At 39.9% G+C, this 23,808-nt stretch overlaps 1 protein-coding gene across 5 annotated transcripts in view; it reads right to left on the bottom strand.

Moving 5' to 3' along the window:
* Nucleotides 1-5,481: 5,481 nt before the first annotated feature.
* Nucleotides 5,482-23,808, bottom strand: part of GMCL1 (germ cell-less 1, spermatogenesis associated) — a 55,396-nt gene continuing 37,069 nt past the window's right edge. For 3 of the 5 annotated variants that reach the window (XR_011999337.1, XM_072746167.1, XM_072746168.1), the window contains 3 exons: nt 22,544-22,689; nt 20,481-20,568; nt 5,482-6,862 (listed from right to left, as the gene is read on the bottom strand). Coding sequence is in view for 3 of the 5 variants with exons in the window: in XM_072746167.1 (XP_072602268.1) it covers nt 6,737-6,862; nt 20,481-20,568; nt 22,544-22,689 (360 nt within the window). In the remaining 2 variants the exon portion in view is untranslated. The remainder of the gene's footprint in view (nt 6,863-20,480; nt 20,569-22,543; nt 22,690-23,808) is intronic. The other 2 variants (XM_072746169.1, XR_011999338.1) reach the window with 2 other exon arrangements.

The raw sequence follows: 23,808 nt of genomic DNA, 5'->3' as shown, positions 1-23,808 counted from the left end.
GAGGAGGGGAGCCGGGGATCCCGGCAGCCGGGCCCCGCCCCCCCGCGGGCTCCGGGAGCCTGCTCCAGCCCGGCCTCCCGCGCCGACGCGCCTCTCGGCTCCCCACTGTGCGTCCCGCGCCGCGCGCAGGTGCGTGGGGTCTGCAGGCGCGGGGAGGCCCGGCCCGGGGCCCTTCCTGCGCGGTCGGGCGCACGCCCACACGGTTGCTTGCTCTTATTTATTTTCATTTATTTTTAAAGATCTCATTCATTCATTCATTCATTCATTCATTCATTCATTCATTCACTCGAGACCCAGAGAGAGGCAGAGCCAGGCGGAGGGAGCAGCAGGCTCCGTGCTCGATCCCGGGACCCGGGGTCACGCCTGGGCCGCGGGCAGCCGCCCCCCCGCCGAGCCCCGGGGTCCCCGCGGTCCCTGGAGGGGGACACAGCGCGAGTGCGGCGGGCCCGGGGCCCACATCGGCGGCGCACGTCTGCCCGAGCGGACGGGGTGAGGATGGGCCAGAAAACTTGGGCGGCTTGGGGACGCGGGGGCGAGCCCGAGCCGCCTGGCGCCTGGCCCCGCAGGGTCGGGGCGGAGCAGGAGGCCTTGGCTCGCGTGACGAGGTGCTTGGAAGGTCCGCGTCGTTCGTGCCCAGAAGGAGGGACAAGGGCTCCCTCTGGGGCGGTCTCCGCAGCGCTCCCGAGGACACCGAAAAATAAATGAATGAAAAGGCGTTACCAAGAGTCTTCCCCTAGACACGTATCGCACACCCACGCACGGAGGGTCGGTCGCTGAAGAAGGCTCCAGCGTCCTCTCGAGTGGCTCGCGGTCCAGAGAGGGAGGCCCACAGGTACGAGGGATGCGGTGTGGCCGGCCACAGGCCGGGTCCCTAACTGGTTGGGGGGGGGGGGGTGTGGAGAGATTGCCAACAGGAAGTGATGTGCAAACAAGACCTCAAGAATGAGTACAGATTAGCCAGAAACGGGGTGGCCACGCCTGGGCGGCTCAGCGGTTGAGCGGCTGCCTTTGGCTCAGGGCATGATCCTGGAGTCCCGGGATCGAGTCCCGCATCAGGGTCCCCGCAAGGAGCCTGCCTCCCTCCCTCTCTGCCTCTCTTCTCCGTGTCCCTCCTGAATGGATAACGATCTTTTTTTTTTTTTTTTAATTTTTATTTATTTATGATAGTCACACGGAGAGAGAGAGAGAGGCAGAGACACAGGCAGAGGGAGAAGCAGGCTCCATGCACCGGGAGCCCGACGTGGGACTCGATCCCGGGTCTCCAGGATCGCGCCCTGGGCCAAAGGCAGGCGCCAAACCGCTGCGCCACCCAGGGATCCCGGATAACAATCTTAAGAGAAAAGAAAAACGGGGTGACAGTTGTGGGGAGCTGGAAGAGATTGTCCAGGTAGAGGAGACGGAATGTGTGAGGGCAACAGGAAGGGCAGAGGACATACAAAGGCCAGAATAGGCTTGTAAGCGACGGTACAGTTACCCCGGGGCTTCAAAGGATGGGAGGGAACCAGATTGGAGTCTGTTCAGAAAATACTGGGTGTGGATACTTGGCTAGAGGGGAAATAACAGGAGGCTGGTAGGATAATGTAGATTAGACACTGGAGTGGCACGTACTAGAATGGCGTCAGTCCGTGAGGGGCATAGTGGCTGCGTTTGAGAATTAGTTGCTGAAACTGGAAAAAACTTGATTTTGAACATAGACGATGAGGGAATTAGAAGATTCAAGAATGACGTCCAGGTTTCCGGCTTGTGAAGCTGGAGAGGCTGGTAGCACCATCTGCTGAGGCAGAGCATACCTGGTGAATTCAGGAGAAAGCTGCTGTTCACACCTGGACCTGCAAGTGGGAGGGGCCATTTCAGACACTTCGGGGGAGGCCATCTAGATGGGTATCTGAGGCCCATCAGAGATCCAGGCTGGAACTACAGAAAAATAAGTCATCAGAGGGGCGTCTGCCTTGGGGTCAGATCGTGACCCCGGGTCCCGGGATGGAGTCCTGCATCAGAGCTGCTCCCCACAGGGAGCCTGCTTCTCCCTCTGCCTGGGTCTCTGCCTCTCTGTGGGTCTCTGATGAATAAATAAAGTCTTTAAAAAAAAAAACAAACTCCACTCACAACGAAACCACTAAAACCTGTGAGTCAACAGACTTTGATGCTAAATTCTATAGGTTAGATGTGTTTTTTTCATTCTTTTTAACCGACACTTAGAATTAACCACTGTCCTTAAAAAGCAGCCTTCTCACGAACTTCTTGGACATCGCAGTCACCCAGTTCATTCCGCTTCTGTGCCCACTCCTTAGTCTCCTGGAGACTCTTCGTCCCCTCTGTCTCCAGGCTGTTTTCTGTCCTGAGCCTGCACCAGGTGATCTCACATACACTTAGGGCTTCAATTGAGCATCTGTAATCCGATGATATTTTTATTAGGGGACATGAGCAAATGGGAGTGGCAGGAGAGCAGGGAGCCTGACATGGGCTAATCTTCTAATTCCCTCATCATCTATGTTCAAAATCACCAAGTTTTTCCAGTTTCAGCAACTATTTCTCAAACGCAGCCACTATGCCCCTCACGTACTGACGCCATTCTAGTACGTGCCACTCGAGTGTCTAATCTAGATTATTTTACCAGCCTCCTGTTATGATTTCCCCTCTAGTCAAGTATCCATATCCAGTGTTTTCTGAATAAACTCCAATCTGATTCCCTCCCATCCTTCGAAGCCCTCAGACTACCTGTGGCCTTTGCCTTGGGATAACTCTCAACCACGGAGCCACCCAGGCGTCCCTATGAATGGGTTTTGAAGTGGAGACAGAATTTGGAGAATCCTTATGAGAAGTTTAGCCGATTCAGAGCAAAATATGGCAACAGGTGGAGGTCAACATTTGAAGGTTTTTCAAAGATGTGAGAAACTTAAGCACATTTAACTATTGGTGTGAATGAGTCAGTATAGAACAACAACAACAAAAAAAAGCAAAATACAAAAGAGGGAAAAAACCAAGGAGTAAGTTCTCTAAAGGAGATGGGAAAAGAAATGGTGTGTCTCCAAAAAGCTCCTTCCTCTCTGAAATGTGGGCCAGAAACTGGGTTCTGCGAGGGCTCCCTCAGGATGCAGGTTATCCAGCACTGTGTACCTTTCAGCACTGTATCTGGAAGAAAATCCTTTATATTTCTGATAGTTTGAGGTACCCTCATTCCATTTTAATGGAATTTAAGTGGGGTAGGGTCAACACTTGTGATCACACTTGCTTAATTTTAAGTTCCCTCCCCAACCAGTAGTTTTTCAGTAAAGGCAAACTGTATTCAAAGTATGTATGTACCTTACTTAAGAACCAACATTCACAGCCTGTGATGGTCTGCAAATGTGCTATTCTCTAGCCTTGGCGAAATTGTTCTACTTTGCTAGCCCTACTTTAAAAAGGCCACCAGCTTTTACAAACGTGTCCTACTTTATCATCACGTGTGGGTGCATGCTGTTGAGTCAGTAATCTCCCCTCTAAATTAGATGCAGTCTGACTGACCACTGGTTAACGGTGACTGATGACGTCTGAGGCTTTTTGCTTTTATACCCGTATACCTGGACCTTGGGAAAGATGTCAGACTCTCTAAGGAGGAACTGTACGGTCTTCTCTTAGCTCCACATTGCTTGAAATCATGAATCAACATCATTTCAAGTATTTGATCTACCATTTGCACCCCTGGCTCTATTATCTGTTATTTACATGGGATCATCCTTAAGGGAATACAACTTTTGATATTGTTTCAATGTTAATAGTTCGATATTCTGGACCAACTGTTGAACAGAAAACTTTCTGCAACAATGGAAATAGGTTGGGAGTTCAAACCCTAAGCTGGGTTCCATGCTGGGTATTGAGCACTGGGGATGAGCACTGGGGATGAGCACTGGGGGTTATATTTAAGTGATGAATCATTAAATTCTACTCCTGAAACCAGCACTACACTAACTTGAATTTAAATAAAAATTTAAAATATAGCCACAGTGACCCTTGGGGATATCACTTTTGCACTTGATATTGAAGATCATTCATATATAATGGTAATCCCATTGAAAGACTTAAAATGGGGCAGCCCGGGTGGCTCAGCAGTTTAGTGCCGTCTTCAGCTCAGGGCATGATCCTGGAGACCCGGGATCGAGTCCCACATCGGGCTCCCTGCATGATGCCTGCTTCTCCCTCTGCCTGTGCCTCTGCCTCTCTCTCTCTCTCTGTGTCTCTCATGAATAAATAAAATCTTAAAAAAAAAAAAAAGACTTAAAATGTGATAAAATGTTAGCCAATAAACACTTAATAAAAAGCTAGTAGTGACTACCACTGTTCATTTAATTTTGCCTATACCTTGCTAAGTTTCAAAGCAAATCCATTAAAGAGAAAGGTACATCCATATTCCTTTTTAATAATTTAGCATGAGATTTTAGAATATTTTCTCTTAAGGATCCTTCTTTACTGATAACGAAGTTAATTGATACTACTAACCAAGTTACTACTAATAATTATTAATGGGTAAATATTAATTTCTAGCCTTAGTAGTTAAAATAAAAAAAAGACTTGGCAAAGGCTATAGGGCAAAGGCAGACAAACACAAAAGCTTTCATACATAACAGTTTCTATGACACCTCAGCTGACACTTTATGGAAAATAGTCCTATTGAAAAAGAAGGAAAAGTTGCTGCTAAGGAATCAAAAACAAAACCAGATCTCATACTAACAGTAGCTAAAAATTATCAATTTCTCAGATGAGAACACAACCTACTCATGATTGAAGAGTAGTTATGGTTTGTGAATGATGTAAGCAATTTGGCTAGGAAAGAACCAAAGGACAGGAACCATATATAATTCCAATTTGGTTAATTTATATGATGAAATAGTTAATTTTACTCACTAATATACTCAAACTTTCTCTTTACTCCCAATATTTCTAAAACTTTAATCACATAATTCAAATTAAGGTTATTTTTATTTTTTAGCAAGCAAACTTTGATGCTAGAATACGATAGGAAAAAAGCATCTCAAAAAGAGAATTATAGTTAAATATAAAAATAAGAAATGTAGGGATCCCTGGGTGGTGCAGCGGTTTGGTGCCTGCCTTTGGCCCAGGGCGCGATCCTGGAGACCCGGGATCAAATCCCACATCGGGCTCCCGGTGCATGGAGCCTGCTTCTTCCTCTGCCTGTGTCTCTGCCTCTCTCTCTCTGTGACTATCATAAATAAATAAAAATAAATCTTAAAAAAAAAAATAATGAGAAATGTAGCCTCTTGATATGGCTAAATTGTTGTATTTAAACATTTAAACTACAGTTTGAGGGGTGGGGGAAGGAGAGGCATTGAAAAGTTCCTTTACATCAAAAAGGATGAATTTTGAAAGGAGAAAAGCAATTTATGAACCTATGGACATATTACTGGAGAGAAAAACTACCAAATTCCAAAAGTTAAATCTAATTGGAAAAAATCTAGAAAGAAAAAAATTCTGCTTTCAACTAAGTTTTTTTGGTCCATTTTATAGAAGAGCTTATTTATTCTTTTTCCAAATGGGTATTTATTATTTGTACAGATACATAAAAATGATTCCCGTTTTTTAAAACATACTAAAAATATACATTAACCACAAAAAGCACTTAACTCTGACTGGAAAGAAGATGAGCATGGTTATTTGCAAAAGAGCAATAAACACAAAAAGCAAACATAAATTATGACAAGTGTACATCCATTTTTGATAAAAATAAGTTCTATTTTTACATTAACACTTTATTATAATCTTCTATATGAGATCCTCCGACCTTATTTACATTTGCTATGAAATTTCTATTAGCATGTATAACTCAAAGGCACTCAATTCAGAGGTTTATAAGGTCCTGAGCTTAAGTAGGAAATAGGATTCCCAACCAAAATTTGAACATAAATAATTCTGAAGATCAGAGAATATGAAAATGTTTAAAGTATAATATTTGGTACATAAATAATCCATGACCAAGAACAAAGTACAGAATGTCAAAGAAAAGACCACGTAAGGCAAAAGAATATCCTCAGGTTCAAATTGATTTTCTCCCCCATTCAAGTTCATTTGAAAGTCTAAAGCTGATTTTGTTAAAAATCCTAAGAAAACTAAATTAAAAGCAAAGTAAAATAGCATGAAAATGCTTACATTAAATAAAAAGTTCCCCAGCTTAGTCTCCAAAACCACAAAAAAAGTATTTAATGATTAAAAATGAGCACAGCTTAGAGGAATAGCAGAATACGAGGAGGAATTAATGAGCAGTTGAAAAAAATTAGAGGACAGCTTTAACTGTAACAATTGCAACAGCATTTATAATTAGCCATTCAAATAGTTTCTTTAGCATTCTTTTAGCCAAATAAAAATAAGTTTATAGGTAGATAACTGACAGTCACTAACATTAGGTAGGATCAAAGTTTAAACCAAAAATTAAATCTATATTAGGCTTCAGAGAGATATGAATTTTACCTACAGCGATTTTCTACTGATGCTTAAAAATTAAAAGCATGAGTCAACATCTTTGTAACAAATGATTTGACAGACATTTTCTTGGCTTTAAAATGTTTTTTTTTTCATATATGCATAGAAATGTAATGAGCATAAGAATAGTCTTCTGTATTATCTGTACAGTTCATAAGGCCTTTGTCTTTGTTAGTCACCTTAGACGTGAATATCAGGAGGGCCATTAAATTAAAGCTGGCCGAAAAAGTTTTCAAAGTGCTACTGTTCCCAACTGATGAGATCCTCAGTTTTCTGGATTTTCTGGATGATTATTTTCAGTTCTTTTTTCTGGTGATATATACAGGAAGTTACAGCAGATGTACAAAGGGAAGATGAGAAGTCTGCTGTCCAAGTTCATCACTACTTGTTCCTATAAAACAAATTTGTAGCTTTAATAACAAGAAAAAATAAAACAGAAAACCAAACTGTTGAATCCAGTTAACAGAAGGAGATCATATGGTGGTTAAGAGCTTTGCATCCAGGGGCACCTGGGCAGCTCCCTCGGTTAGGTGTCTGCTTTTGGCTCAGGTCGTATCCCCAGGGTCCTGAGATCAAGCCCTGCATTGGGCTCCCTGCTAAGCGGGGAGCCTGCTCCCTTCTCCCTCTGCCCAACCCTCCTCATCCTCTCTCTTTCAAATAAATAAACTCTTAAAACAACAACAAACAACAACAAAACAAGAGCTTGCATCCAAAGTCTCAAAACACTGTTCAGATCTTGAAACTCCTACCTACTCCTACTGGCTGTGATGTTGGGCAAGTCAATGACTTGTCAGCTGCAGCTTCCTTACTGTAAAATGAATAAAAATACCTACTTCATATGATTATAGTGAGGATTAAATGAGACACACAGGACTCAGCAAAGCCAGCCATGTAGGAATTACTCAGTCATGGTAGTTATTTTCATCATGAAAAATTTCTATCCAGTATCTACATAACGTATGAACAGATGTAGTCCAGAAATACATAGCAATTTGGATTCATTTCATGATGGCCTTTATTTATTGTTTTTAAAAAGATTATTTATTTATTTGAAAAAGAGGGAGAGAGCAAGACACAAGCTGGGGAAGAGGAAGAGGGAGAAGCAGACTCCCCACTGAGTAGGGAGCCCGATGCACAGCCGGAGCCCGATGCAGGGCCCGATCCTGGGACTCAATCCCAGGACCCCGGGATCATGACCTGAGCCCAAGGCAGATGCTTAACTGATTGAGCCACCCAGGTGCCCCTCCTGATGGCCTTTACGTATTGCAAATAATAGGGAAGGTGGGAAGTCATTATTAGCACCAATAAGCATGGTTCCCATATTCCCACTAATTTTTTTTTCCCACTAATTTTTTAAAAAGATATTTATTTATTCATGAGACACACAGAGAGAGGGGCAGAGACACAGGCAGAGGGAGAAGCAGGCTCCCTGTGGGGAGCCTGATACAGGATTCCAACCCAGGACCCCGGGATCATGCCCTGAGCCGAAGACAGATGCTCAACCACTGAGCCATTTATTTAAGCCCACATTCCCACTCTTGTCTTAGATTTTCCACTGTCTCTAATGCAAACATATTATTTGTCTCTTGGAATTTAAAATACATTATCTTGTAAAATCAATTTCAGGCTCAATTAAATCAGTACACATGAGAATGCCCTGAAATCTCATAGAGACAGGAGTCGATCCTGTACCTGAAAGGCACAAATGTGATCATCTTTCATTCTACAAATCTCCATTTGGAACCCTGTATGAACAGCATTTGGTGAACAAAGTCATCAGAATAAAAAGAGCAACACTGGAACTTCTACTTTTTGAATACTTACATTCTTTGCAGTAATATACATTAGTTTTGCTTTATTTTATACATTTTGAAGAATGTATTATTTTTTTAAAGATTTTTTATTTATTTATTTATAGAGATGCAGAGAGAGAGAGAGAGAGACGCAGAGACACAGGCAGAGGGAGAAGCAGGCTCCATGCAGAGAGCCTGATGTGGGACCCGATCCAAGGTCTCCAGGATCACGCCCTGGGCTGCAGGCGGCGCTAAACTGCTGCGCCACCGGGGCTGCCCTGAAGAATGTATTATTAAGTACTGTTTAAACCTAAAGTTTTTAATTTTTTACTAAGAAAGATGCTCCTGCAAAGAAGGATGAACACACTGGAACATGTGAATGATTGGTGTAGGCTTAACTGGACATAGCTTCTGTGGTGCAGGAAAAGCAAGATAAATTGGATAAAGAGGGTAAGGAACACGAACACACACACACACACACACACACACACACACACACACAAAATATCTCTAGATACCTCCAAATGGGGGAAGTGGTGTTTTTTAAAAAGTGTTAGTGAACAAGATGGGTCAGATGATGGATCAAGTGAGGGGATCACCTAGGCTGATGGTACTAACAGGATTAGCAGAGAGAAATGATGTCATAGTTGGTCTCTAGAAGCTTGAATCACTCTGGTCTAGACAAAGTTTGTAGCTCCAACCCAGGTGAAGACACACTAACTGAATTTGTTGAGCACATATACATTGACGATATGTACATTTGATGATTAAAAACCAAGATTCAGTGCCACAACAAAACAAAGAGTCCAAGGAAGATTCTAGTATTTCAATATAGGTAGGGCTGGGGGGTGGGGGTAGGTCTAAGTGCCAACTTTGAGAAAAGAGGGGAGCCATGTGGACATCATCTGAGAGCTGAACGGACACACTGATTTCTGAATATTAGGTTCTATTAATTCTCAATCCCCATCCCCAAACTAGAGAGATCTAATCTTAGCTTTACTAAACCTCTAACTCCACCCGAGGGCTCAATTTACAACTGTTTGCACTGAAGCAACATAACGTTCATTTCCTTTCTTCCCCTACAGAGTGGAAGCTGAGAAGCCCACACATCACAGCATCAGACAGAGCGGCAGCATCTTTCTAGGTCTCCATTTCTACTTCCAGACTGTTACTTCTCCATCTTCATTTACAAATCCCTGCTTCTCTGAGGCTCATCACTTATTCTGTACTATAGCTCTATCACTTCCCCACATGTTCCATCTAGGTCTAAATTCCAAGGATTTATAAATCTCTCTACTGGAAATCGTCACCTAGATATAAAGCAGCCCCAATTCAAACCATCAGCTACTTGCTACTACCTCTTCTTTTGGGGCCATCTACACTTTCACTCTTGCAATTTGGCTTGGACTGCCCACCCCGGCTCTTGAATGTCTCACCAGGTTACTTTTTTTGCTCACCCCTCAAATACCAGTGTCCCCTAGGTTTCTGTCCTGTCAGATTCTCCACACAGTTCCTGGAGGCCACCTCATCCAGTTCTTCCTAGTCTAGGCATTCTTGTAAACCCCAGACCCATTTACCCACTGCCCATCACACTTTCCCCTCAGTGCCCTGAAATTAAATATGGCCTAAGCTGAATTCATTATCTTTTCATCCTCATTTTGTCACGTTCATTCTCCTTCCCTGTAATTCAAATCAAAGGAAAAATTACCATAAATCAAGTTGCCCAAGTCAGAATATTAGGAACTATCTTTACTCTCTTCCTTCACATAATTAGGCATCAAATTCTATCAACTGCACTTATTTCTAGAACCCATCAACACTTCTTCATCTCCACTGCTACCTTCCTTAAGTTAAGGTTTTCATTATTTATCTGGATTATAACAATAACTTCTAACTCTAATTATTACCATGTCTCTAATCCTTCTTATACAATGCTAAGACTCTTCATCTTTTTTTTAAAGATTTTATTTTTGGGGATCCCTGGGTGGCTCAGTGGTTTAGCACCTGCCTTCAGCCCAAGGCGTGATCCTGGAGTCCCGGAATCGAGTCCTACATCAGGCTCCCCACAAGGAGCCTGCTTCTCCCTCCTCTGCCTGTGTCTCTGCCTCTTTCTCTCTTTCTCTCTCTGTGTCTTTCATGAATTTTTTATTTTTATTTTTTCACGAAAGACACAGAGAGAGACAGAGAGAGAGGCAGAGACACAGGCAGAGGGGGGAGAAGCAGGCTCCTTGCGGGGAGCCTGATGTAGGACTCGATCCTGGAACCCCAGGATCATGCCCTGAGCCAAAGGTGGCACTAAACCGCTGAGCCACCCGGGCTGCCTGAGATCCTTCATCTAATGCAAATCTAGTCAGCATAGTTTTATAAGATAACTATAAAAACAAAAATCACTAGCTTTCATCAAACCTGTATGTCATTAGAAACTATTAGGAAGAAAATTCATTTCATATTAGCAATAAAATATACTTAGACTTTTGCTTCTAGGAAATATATGGGGGGAAACTATGGGGAAAATGAAAATATAAGGAAAAACTATAAATTTTAGAGAGAGACATAAAAGGAGACCTATGTAAAGCAGAAAATACCATACGCCAGAAAGGAAGACATCAGTTTCCCACAAATCATGTATTTAACAAATATAAATCAAATCCTCATAAGATTTTTTGAGAGGAAACTTGATTCTATATGCTATTAATAATAATAATCATGCACAAAGATCCCAGAGGTTTCTGAAAAGAATAAAGGTGGGTTTGCATTACTAGGTATTAAAATTCATTTTAAAGTTAGTTGAGTTAAAAGTGTATTGTTTCTGCAAAAAGAAGTCAATAAAGCCTAACAAAGTTCAGAAATGAAAGCAAGTATAAAAGGATTTAGTATGTGGTAAAGTGGCATTACAAATACACTGATACATCTGATACATTCCATCTATGTCATCAGAATATACTCCAATATAAAAAAGGAAATAGAAGTAGAAAAAAAATACAGACATAGAAGTCTAGAAGTCCTAAACATCACATGAAAATAAATCATTAGAGGAATAGACTGACAAATTGTTTCATGAAGGTTCAGAGACAAGTAACAAGAATGGAGAAAGCTACAGCATACCACAAATATTGTTATTCTTAATATACAAAAGCTGTTAAAAATTAACAAGAAAACAGACCACACCCTAACAAGGACTTCAACATTAACAATATAAACTATCAACTAACAAAATCTAGTATATCTAATGTGTGTACAAAATACCTGTAACTACACCAGTAACTAAAAAAATGAAAATTGTTTTAATTTTTTTTTAAAGATTTAATTTATTTATTCATGAGCGACACAGAGAGAGAGAGAGAGAGGCAGAGATACAGGCAGAGAGAGAAGCAGACTCCATGCAGGGAGCCTTTTGTGGGACTCTATCCCGGGTCTCCAGGATCACGCCCTGGGCTGAAGGCAGGTGCCAAACCGCTGAGCCACCCAGGGATCCCCTGTTTTAATTTTTATATAATCTGTTTCTACATTTTGTATTGGGGGAAAGATTAGAGTGAAAACACCACTATTTTGGGTAAACTCTTGTATAATGCTGGAGGAAACATTAATTGGACAGTCTATTTATTTATTTATTGGACAGTCATTTTATTTTTTTTAGATTTTATTTATTTATTCATAGACACACAGAGAGAGGCAGAGACACAGGCAGAGGAAGAAGCAGGCTCCCTGCATGGTAAGCACACTTACCCTTTTCCATAAAGTTTTTCCTAGTCGCCATCACATTCTTACTTTTTGATCTAGAAATTGCACTACTCCTTCCACCTCCCTGAGCATCACAAACTAACAAACTAACAACAATACTCATTATAGCACTCCTACTAATCTCTTTATTAGCCGCAAGCCTAGCTTATGAATGAACTGAAAAAGGACTGGAAAGAACTGAATATGATAATTAGTTTAAACTAAAACAAATGATTTCGACTCATTAAATTATGATTTAACTCAATTATCATATGTCCACAGTATACATTAACATCTTCCTGGCATTTATCCTCTCTCTAATGGGCATACTTATCTACCGATCCCACCTAATATCATCCCTATTATGCTTAGAGGGCACGATACTGTCACTATTCGTAATAATATCTGTAACTATCTTAAACAATCATCTCACATTAGCCTGCGTGATACCAATTGTATTACTAGTATTCGCTGCACGCAAAGCAGCGTTAGGATTGTCTTTACTAGTTATAGTATCTAACACCTATGGGACTGATGATGTACAAAATCTGAACCTTCTAAATGCTAAAAATTATTATTCCCACTACTATACTTATCCCGCTGGCATGAATATCAAAACCTAATATAATCTGGATCAACACAACATACAGCCTATTAATCAGTTTAATTAGTCTGTCCTATCTAACTCAACCCAATGACAATACCCTGAATTCCTCATTACTATTTTTCTCCGACTCCCTATCAGCACCCTTACTAGCACTCACAACAGGACTCCTACCTCTTATACTAATAGCAAGTCAATTCCACTTATCAAAAGAGCTGCTAACTGAAAAAAGCTATGTATCTCAATATTGATTCTACTTCAACTATTTCTTTTTTTTTTTTTTTTTTTTAATTTATTTATGATAGTCACACAGAGAGAGAGAGACAGGCAGAGACACAGGCAGAGGGAGAAGCAGGCTCCATGCACTGGGAGCCCGACGTGGGATTCCATTCCGGGTCTCCAGGATCGCGCCCTGGGCCAAAGGCAGGCGCCAAACCGCTGCGCCACCCAGGGATCCCTACTTCAACTATTTCTAATCATAACCTTCACCGCCACAGAACTAATCCTCTTCTATATCCTATTCGAAGCTACGCTAATTCCAACCCTTATTATTATCACCCGATGAGGAAATCAAACCGAACGATTAAACGCAGGACTATACTTTCTATTTTACACTTTAATAGGATCCTTGCCCCTCCTAGTAGCACTTCTTTATATTCAAAACACCATAGGCTCCCTTAATTTCCTTATAATCCAATACTGAATTCAACCCCTACCAAACTCCTGATCTAATATTTTTCTGTGATTAGCATGCATGATAGCTTTTATAGTAAAAATACCCTTATATGGACTCCACTTATGACTGCCAAAAGCACACGTAGAAGCCCCCATCACCGGCTCCATGGTACTTGCAGCTGTACTTCTAAAATTAGGTGGATATGGCATAATACGAGTCACAGCCCTATTAAATCCCCTAACCAGCTTTATAGCATATCCCTTTATGCTACTATCCTTATGAGGCATAATTATAACGAGCTCTATTTGTCTTCGCTAAACAGACCTAAAATCCCTAATTGCATACTCCTCAGTCAGCCATATAGCACTTGTCATCGTAGCAGTCCTCATCCAAACACCGTGAAGTTATATAGGAGCAACAGCCCTAATAATTGCCCATGGCCTAACATTGTCCATACTATTCTGCTTAGCCAACTCAAACTATGAACGAATTCATAGCCGTACTATAATTCTCGCACGAGGAATTCAAACTCTCCTTCCCCTAATAGCAGCATGATGACTACTAGCAAGCCTTACAAACCTAGCCCTCCCTCCTACAATTAATTTAATCGGAGAACTATTCGTAGTAATAGCCTCATTTTCATGATCTAACATCACTATCATCCTAACAGGAACAAATATTATTGTCACCGCCCTATACTCCCTCTGCATACTAATTACCACACAACGCTGGTAAGCACACCCACCACATTAAAAACATCAAACCATCTTTCACACAAGAAAACACCTTAATAACCCTGCACCTATTACCATTGCTTCTCTTATCTCTTAACCCTAAAGTCATCCTAGGACCCATCTACTGTAGGCATAGTTTAATAAAAACGTTAGATTGTGAATCTAACAATAAAAGCTCAAACCTTTTTGCCTACCGAAACAGTATTGCAAGAACTGCTAACTCATGCCCCCAGGCATAAAAGCATGGCTTTTTCAACTTTTATAGGATAGAAGTAATCCGTTGGTCTTAGGAACAAAAAAATTGGTGCAACTCCAAATAAAAGTAATAAATATATTCGCTTCCTGCATAATTACAGCCTTGATCATACTTACTCTGCCAGTTATTCTAACTTCTACTAAACTTTACAAGAATAAACTATACCCATACTATGTAAAAACAACTACCTCTTACACATTTATAATCAGCATGATCCTTACAATAATATTTATTCACTCAGGACAAGAAATAATTATCTCAAACTGACACTGAGTAACAATCCAAACCATAAAACTATCCTTGAGCTTTAAACTAGATTATTTCTCAATAATTTTCGTACCTGTAGCTCTCTTCGTCACATGATCCATCATAGAATTCTCTATATGATACATGCACTCAGACCTTTACATTTACCGATTTTTTAAATATCTCCTCATATTCCTTATCACTATAATAATTCTAGTCACCGCAAATAACATATTCCAGCTATTCATCGGCTGAGAAGGGGTAGGTATCATATCTTTCCTACTTATTGGGTGATGGTATGGCCGAACAGATGCAAACACAGCCGCCCTACAGGCAATCCTCTACAACCGCACTGGAGATGTAGGATTTATCATAGCAATAGCATGATTCCTGTTAAACCTAAATACATGAGACCTCCAACAGATCTTCATAACAACTAACAACAACCTCAACCTACCATTACTTGGCCTACTACTAGCAGCCACTGGTAAATCCGCCCAGTTTGGCTTACACCCATGACTCCCCTCAGCCACAGAAGGTCCAACCCCCGTATCGGCCCTACTCCACTCCAGCACAATAGTTGTAGCAGGAGTGTTTCTACTCATCTGCTTTCATCCCCTGATAGAACAAAGCCAAACTATTCAAACACTCACCTTATGCTTAGGAGCTATTACAACACTATTCACCGCAATCTGTGCCCTCACACAAAATGACATTAAAAAAATCGTAGCCTTCTCCACTTCAAATCAACTAGGACTAATAATTGTAACAATTGGCATCAACCAGCCCCATTTAGCATTTCTACATATCTGCACCCACGCATTCTTCAAAGCCATACTATTCATATGTTCAGGGTCAATTATTCACAGTCTAAATGACGAACAAGACATTCGAAAAATAGGTGGACTGTTTAAAGTTCTCCCTTTTACCACAACCTCCCTTATTATTGGTAGCCTCACACTAACAGGCATGTCCTTCCTCACAGGATTTTACTCCAAAGACCTAATCATCGAGACCGCCAACACATCGAATACCAACACCTGAGCCCTCTTAATTACTCTCATTGCCACATCCCTAACTGCTGCCTACAGTACTCGAATTTTATCCTTTGCATTACTAGGCCAACCCCGTTTTAACCCTTTAATTCTCATCAACGAGAATAATCCACTCCTAATTAACTCTATTAAACGTCTCCTCCTTGGAAGTGTATTCGCAGGATATATCCTCTCCCACACCATTACACCTACCACCATCCCACAGATGCCTCATTATCTAAAAATATTTGCCCTTGCAGTGACCATTTTAGGTTTCATCCTGGCACTAGAACTAAACCTCACAATACAAGGGCTTAAATTTAATTACCCGTCCTACACCTTCAAATTTTCAAATCTTGGCTATAATCCAACCATTATACACCGCCTCACACCTAAGATAAGCCTGTCTATAAGTCAAAAATCAGCATCAATACTCCTAGACTCACTCTATTTGACTAGAAAATATTTTACCCAAATCAATCTCACATTTTCAAATAAAATCCTCCACCTTAGTTTCTAACCAAAAACTTTCTCTCCTTTATAATTACCATAACCCTTAGCCTACTAATCCTTAATCAGCACGGGTAACCTCCATAATTACCAACACACCAGTCAACAACGACCAACCAGTGACAATCACTAATCAAGTACCATAACTATATAATGCCGCAATTCCCATAGCTTCCTCACTAAAGAACCCTGAATCCCCAGTATCATAAATAACCCAGTCTCCCATTCCCTTAAATTTTAATACTACCTCAACCTCATCATCCTTTAAAATATAGCAGGCAGTTAACAATTCAGATAATAAGCCAGTAATAAAAGCTGCTAATATAGCCTTATTAGAGACTCAAACTTCAGGATACTGTTCAGTGGCCATAGCAGTCGTATAACCAAAAACTACAAGCATACCTCCCAAATAAATCAAAAAGACCATCAACCCTAAAAAAGACCCCCCAAAATTCAACACAATTGCACAACCAATCCCACCACTAATAATCAATACAAGCCCACCATAAATAGGAGACGGCTTTGTAGCAAAACCTACAAAACTCATTACAAAGACAATGCTTAAAATAAATACAATGTATGTTATCATTATTCCTACATGGAATTTAACCATAACTAATGACATGAAAAATCATCGTCGTATTTCAACTATAAGAACATTAATGACCAACATTCGAAAAACTCACCCACTAGCTAAAATTGTTAACAGCTCATTTACTGATCTCCCCGCACCATCAAACATCTCTGCTTGATGAAACTTTGGATCTCTGCTAGGAGTGCTTGATTCTACAGATTATAACAGGTTTATTTCTAGCTATACACTACACATCAGACACATCAACAGCCTTTTCATGAGTCACTCATATCTGTCGAGATGTTAATTACAGCTGAATCATCCATTATATACATGCAAAGGGAGCCTCTATATTCTTTATCTGCCTATTCATACATGTAGGATGAGGCTTATACTATGGATCCTTATGTATTCATAGAAACATGAAACATCGGAATTATTCTCTTATTCGCAACCATAGCCACAGCATTCATAGGTTATGTCCTACCATGAGGACAAATATCATTTTGAGGAGCCACAGTCATCACAAATCTTCTCTCAGCTATCCCTTATATTGGAACTAACCTAGTAGAATAGATCTGAGGCGGCTTCTCAGTTGATAAGGCAACCTTAACATGATTTTTTGCATTCCATTTTATCCTCCCATTCATCATCGCAGCCCTAGCAATAGTCCACCTATTTCTACACGAAGCTGGATCCAACAACCCCTCAGGAATCACATCTGACTCAGACAAAATCCCATTCCATCCCTATTATACAATCAAAGACATTTTAGGAGCCCTACTTCTATTTTTGGTACTGATATCACTAGTTTTATTTTCGCCAGACCTACTAGGAGACCCAGACAATTATATTCCTGCAAAACCCCTCAACACTCCCCCGCACATTAAGCCTGAATGATACTTCCTATTCGTCTACGCCATCCCACGATCCATCCCCAATAAGCTAGGAGGGGTTCTCGCCTTAGTATTCTCCATCCTAATTCTAGCAATTATCCCCTTACTTTACACGTCCAAACAACGTGGAATAATATTCCGACCCCTCAATGTTTATTCTGATTACTAACAGCCGATCTACTCACATTAACATGAATCGGGGGGACAACCAGTAGAGCACCCCTTTATCATTATTGGCCAAATCGCCTCCATTCTATACTTTACCATCCTCTTAGTCCTACTACCAACTATCAGTATCATCGAAAACAATCTCCTAAAATGAAGAGTCTTTGTAGTATATTTATTACCTTGGTCTTGTAAACCAAAAATGGAGACTAATCACCCTCCCTAAGACTCAAGGAAGAAGCACCAGCTCCACCATCAGCACCCAAAGCTGAAATTCTTCTTAAACTATTCCCTGATAACAAACCCTCCTCTATTCATATACTGCAACAACTCTACTGTGCTATGCCAGTATGTCCAAAATTTCTTTTTTTCCCTCCCCTATGTACATCGTGCATTATTGGTTTGCCCCATGCATATAAGCCCCACAGGGAGCCCGACGTGGGACTCGATCCCAGGTCTCCAGGATCACACCCCAGGCTGCAGGCGGCGCCAAACCGCTACGCCACCGAGGCTGCCCTGGACAGTCATTTTAAAGCGCAATCTAAACAATAGAAAATGTGTACACCATTTGACAAGAATTTTCCCTCGTGGAATTAATCTTTAAAAAAACCAGAAAAATGTGTGAAGATATATGTACGTGTTTTTATAATAGTGAAAAAACAAAAAACTTTACCCCCAAAGGAGAAATTATTTAAATCATAGTATATCCAAAATAACTAATATTATGTAATAATAAAAATGACATTGTGGATATACATTTTATTGATAAGAAAAGCTATATACAACAATGTGGAAAAATAGGTCATAAAATAACAGCAAGATCTAATTTTGGTGTTAACTTTAAGTGAGATAGGTATGATTTTTCTTTCTGCTTTTTTATATTTTCCATTTTTTTCTTTAACATCTATAGCCTATATAAAACACACATATGCAACTCCCAACCACAACCCTTCCAAAGCTTTCTACAGATTTCAGGAAAAAGTCCATGCTCCAGCCTCAGCCCATCATGCCCTGGCTCTCGTCCTACTGAACTCTTCCAAACCTCCCTCAGTTCCTCCAGTGACCCTTGTGCTCTCTTGCTTCCATCGTATTCATCAATTGAGGCTTCGTTCAGGTATCCATTCCCTTTTCAATTTTTCCAGGAAAGGAAATTTTCCAGGAGCTGTTGTCCCTTCTCTTCCTCCCCCAAAAACCACACCTGCCCTCAACCCCACGGTCAAAGTTAGAAACTTCTCCTTCAACATTACATTTATACAATACACAAATACACATTATATTGTATATTTATATATATATAAGTAGATAATATATATAAATAGATATATTCATATATAATATATATTTATATATATAAATATATATATAAATAAATATAAATAAATAGATAATATATATAAATAGATATATTTACATATAATATATAAATATTTATATAAATATATTTATATATAAATAGATAAATAGATAATATAAATAAATAAATAAATAAATAGGAACACAAGTTCCTCTTTATTTACTCTACTCCTAGCACAGAACCTAGCACTCTGCAGGAACTCCAATGTTTGCTGAACAAACTCAAGGAGCACTTGAAATACAGTTATCTTGGCCTGGTGCTTTAAATCTCTGGTTGTTTATGACATTCCAGGTAGAAAGTAAAGATAGCCATTGTTCATGCAGCTCCAGAAGGACCAACAGAGTTCTACTGAAGGCAGATTTGAACTTCTATTATCTATCTTCTCAAATACTATCTACCATGTGAGAGAGTCAGCTCATTGTTGCTAGAATTGCAACAAGTGGAGGATCCTCTATAAGAATGTCGTTAAAGGTGTTCTTATACAGGGTATGTGAGGTTAGAGCTACGTGAGGTGAGAATTATCACCCCAAGGTTCCTCGCAATGCTAAAATCTGATGTTCTGTAAGAGGCTCTTCAGTCTGAAAAAAACTGCTAACTGCTAATAATTTATGTGAACTCTAGGCTCTGAACCCTTTATTAAAACAGTATGTCCCTTGGAATGGTGGTTAGTCTTAACAGAAGTAAACTTCCTTAATATATATATATTTTTAAAGATTTATTTGAGAGAGTGCGTGTGTGTGCTTGCATGTGTGCACATACAGGTGAGCAAGAGGCGGGAGGAGCAAAGGGAGAGGGAGAAGCAGACTCTTCACTGAGCAGGTTGCCCAATGTGATACAACATGGGACTCGATCCCAGGACCTGGGATCATGACCTGAGCTGACAGCGCTTAACTGACTGGGCCACCCAGGTGTCCCCAAACTTAATATTTTAACAGATCTCATATTACTTTTTGAAATGGTTTACTTTCTCATCATGACATCTTGAAACTTCTACATGCATGTGATACATGAGGAAACAGATGGCTTTAGAGTTTTGGGAATATTACAGATGCTTGCTACTTTACAAACCTGTTCAGAAGCTATGGAGACATACTGGATTATCTTCAAGGTGTTTGCTAATAATCTATAAATAAATGCACTTATGAACACACTGGATAAAGCAATTAAGATTCATAGCTTTCTGAAGAAGTTATTCAGGATAAACAATTATTTCCCTATTATCAGCATTTCCCTGCCCCTCAAATCAAATTGAGTTTTCTTTTTCCTCTTTTTGTCTTAGTTACACTTTTAATAAAATGAGGGCAAACTATGCATAAGTGAACAGAATATTTCCATTCTTACCTTCAAAAAAACTTTTAAGCCAGTCTTTAAATCAAATGTTAATTCTACTTAAGAATTTTCAAGAGAGGATTCAAAAGACAAATACCAGAAAGGTAATCAAACATACCTGGTCCTTTTCAAGTGTAAGTATTTGATAGCCAGTTGTTCTACTACATATTAGTTTTCCACTACTATCAAAAGAGGCCAAACGTAATCTAGGATTAAAAAGAAAAACAGAAATAACAAACATATGATCTTTTATTATTATTTCCAAGTAACCTGTACACCCAATGTGGGGCTGGAACCCACTACCCTACAATCAAGAGTTGTGTACTCCACTGACTGAACCAGCAGGTGCCCCTAAATGGTTTTTTAACAACAGATTAACTTAAACATGCTCTCCCTCACTTTAATATTTAACGTTTTCACTTTTTCTTCCATATTCTTTTATTTGATAAAAAGTCTTAAAAAGTCTTTTCAAATTCTAAACTGACCCTGTTACAGATTTATACGCTTGTGCTATTATACGTACCTGGGATCTAAAATAATTCATAAATGTCTTTTTGTTGTGGTAGAACATACATAAAATTAAAATACCATTTCTAGGTTTACAGTTCTCAGCCTTAAACACAGCCTCACGGTCCTGCGGTCAGCACTGCCCTCCACGTCCAGAACTTCCTCCCGCCTGGACTCTGCACCCAGCGCACACGGATCCCCACCCCACCTCGCCACTGATGCCGTTCTCCTTTCTCGGTGAAACTGTCAGTCTACATACTCTGTATGAGTGCAATCGTACCCTATTTGTTTGTGACTGGCTTATTTCACTTAACATAAGGTCATCAAGGTTCATGTTGCATATGTGACAATTTCCTTTCCTTTCAAGGCTGAATAAGATTCCATTGTAGGTACGGACAATATCTACATAGAGCTCTGCTGAGGGACACGTGGCCTGCTTCCACCTTCTGGCCACTGGGAATAACGCTGCTGTGAAAATGAATATACTGATAACTGTTCCAGACCTTGCTTTCAGTTCTTTTGGGTAAATACCCAGATGAGAAATTGCTGGATCATATGCTAATTCTATGTTTAATTTTTTGAGGAAATGCCATTTCATTTTCCACCTAGGACACACCATTTTATATTCCCACCAGCAATGCACAAAGATCCAATTTCTCCACATCCTCATCAACACTTTTTGTTGTTTTTGATAATAGCCATTCTAATGGGTTTGAGGTGCTATCTCATTATGATTTTGATTTGCATTTCTCTGATGAGTGATGTTTCATGTTTGAAAAGATGCTCATTAGCCATCTGCATATCTTCTTTGCAGAAATGTTTAAGTCCACTGCTCATGTTTGAATAAAGTTGTTTGTCTTTTTGTTATGGAGTTTTAGGAGTTCTCTAAAATTCTAGATATTAGCTCCTTATCAGATACATTGTTAGCAAGTATTTTCTCCTATTCTCTGGGTTGTTGCCTTTTTACTCTTGTGCTAGTGTCCTTTGGTACACAAGACTTTAACTTTGATGAAGTCCAATTTATTTTTTTCTTTTGTTATCTCTGCTTTGGTGTCATATTGAAGAAAGCACTGCCAAATCCAATGTCAAGAAGATTTCCCTCTATGTTTTCTTCTAAGAATTGTTTTATAGTTTCAGCTCTTATGTGTAGGTCTTTGATCCATTTTGAGTTAATTTTCGCATATGGTAGAAGGTAAATACATGACTTTAAAAAAATCCATTCATTAAGCTATTTTCCAATTCATCAGCATCTTCTCCAGAAAGAGCCAGCTCAACTATCCGGCAAATTTGGGACATTTGAAATCCCACAGAAAGTGAAGGACAATACCAGACATGTTTTCCTGGAAAAATACCTTGCTGTTTTTACATTCTGGACCTATAATCTGCAAGAACAGCAGCAAGGCAACAACTTCAAGTCTATTACCAATCCTGTATCATTCATATTCTATCTAGCCTATTCTTTCTGACATACTAGATCCAGACTTTTTTATTTTGATCACTACTAACATGTCACAGCAATAAAAGCTTATTATTTCCTTGCACATTCATATATATTTTCATATATATTGTATCTTATCAAAACTCTACTATGGTTGGTGTAAATTATTGGGTTTTATTTCATTTCTTTTATTTTTACTGGAGTGAGGAGGAGTGGGGCAGGGAAATTCATCCTACCTAAATGCTATGCTCCTTCGAGGTTGTAAACTGACAGATCCACTACATGGCTGATTCAGTGTGTTGCGTTTGAAAATGATGTATCGATTGGTGTAAGTTACAAGCAGGTCAAAGCCGAAGTTAAAACCTGTCCACCGCCAGCAGTACTAAGGAAATACAAAAGAGAAATATTTACTTCAGTTTATCACACTAGCAAATCAAAAGTAAAAATTTCAAAATGCCCTTTCTTTAACTCCTTTCAAATATTTATCCCTCATGGGTACTTTTCCTTTAAGGCTTATCACACAGAATATATCTGTGAATATATATAAAGGTTTATTTACCATGTCGGTATAGTGTATTTCAAAGCCAGAAAAGCAGCCCTCACGGTCACCATTCTTTAAGGTACTTTCATAATATCACTTCTTCATGATCTGTTTTGTTATGTTTCCACACTGTTATTCTATCGTAAGTAATATGGCTTTTGACTGCAACTCTAAGGAGGTATAGCTTAGAGGGCTAGGAGGCTATATGGAGGTATTAAGAACCCATTAAAATCTACCTTGCTTTAAAAATACTCTAAATTCCTTAAATAACTAACAGATACATAGTCACTTTAATTAATTTATTTTTAAAAGTTTATTTAGTTATCTCTATCCCCAACTTGGGGCTCAATATCATGACCTTAAGATCAAGAGCTGCAAGCTCTTCAAGGTCATCCAAGCACCCCACAACTGGGTTACTTTAAATACCATCATGCGGTTCACAAGTTTGTTTAATCTATCACTATTAATGGACTATTAAGCAAGCTGGTAAGGTATAGTGAAGGAAAGTTAGGGCTTCAAGTGTTTGGTTGACACCATGAGTTACAACATTAATTCAATAGCTCACAGGTATTTATTGAGCACATATTATGTGCCAAGTACTGCTCTAGGCATTGAAGTAAGTTTCTGCGCGGGTACAATGTGCTATTTTAATATGTGTATGTCTGTGTGGAAGGAATAGATGCAATGGAATGGAAGACAACAAAACAGAATAGAATGGCAGGACAGAGAAGCTTGCGGCTGGGGAATCTGCTGGTTCAGACAGGTGGTCAGGTAAAGTCTCTCTAAGGAGACACTAGGTGAGCAGGGCCCTGAGTCTAAAGGGCAGACCAGTAACTATCTGCAGAGTGAAGTAGGCAGAGAGGAGAGGAGGTACAAAGCTCTGGAGATAAAAACATGCTTGGCCTCATTGAGGAACGGCAAGAAGGTATGTGGCTAGGGTAATCACATAGGTGGACAGCA

The sequence above is a fragment of the Vulpes vulpes genome, unplaced genomic scaffold (genome assembly GCF_048418805.1).
Source record: "Vulpes vulpes isolate BD-2025 unplaced genomic scaffold, VulVul3 u000000657, whole genome shotgun sequence".
Classification (NCBI taxonomy): Eukaryota; Metazoa; Chordata; class Mammalia; order Carnivora; family Canidae; genus Vulpes; species Vulpes vulpes.
The sequence above is the reverse complement of the archived record's forward strand: the minus strand, read 5'-3'. Positions and strand labels throughout refer to the sequence as shown.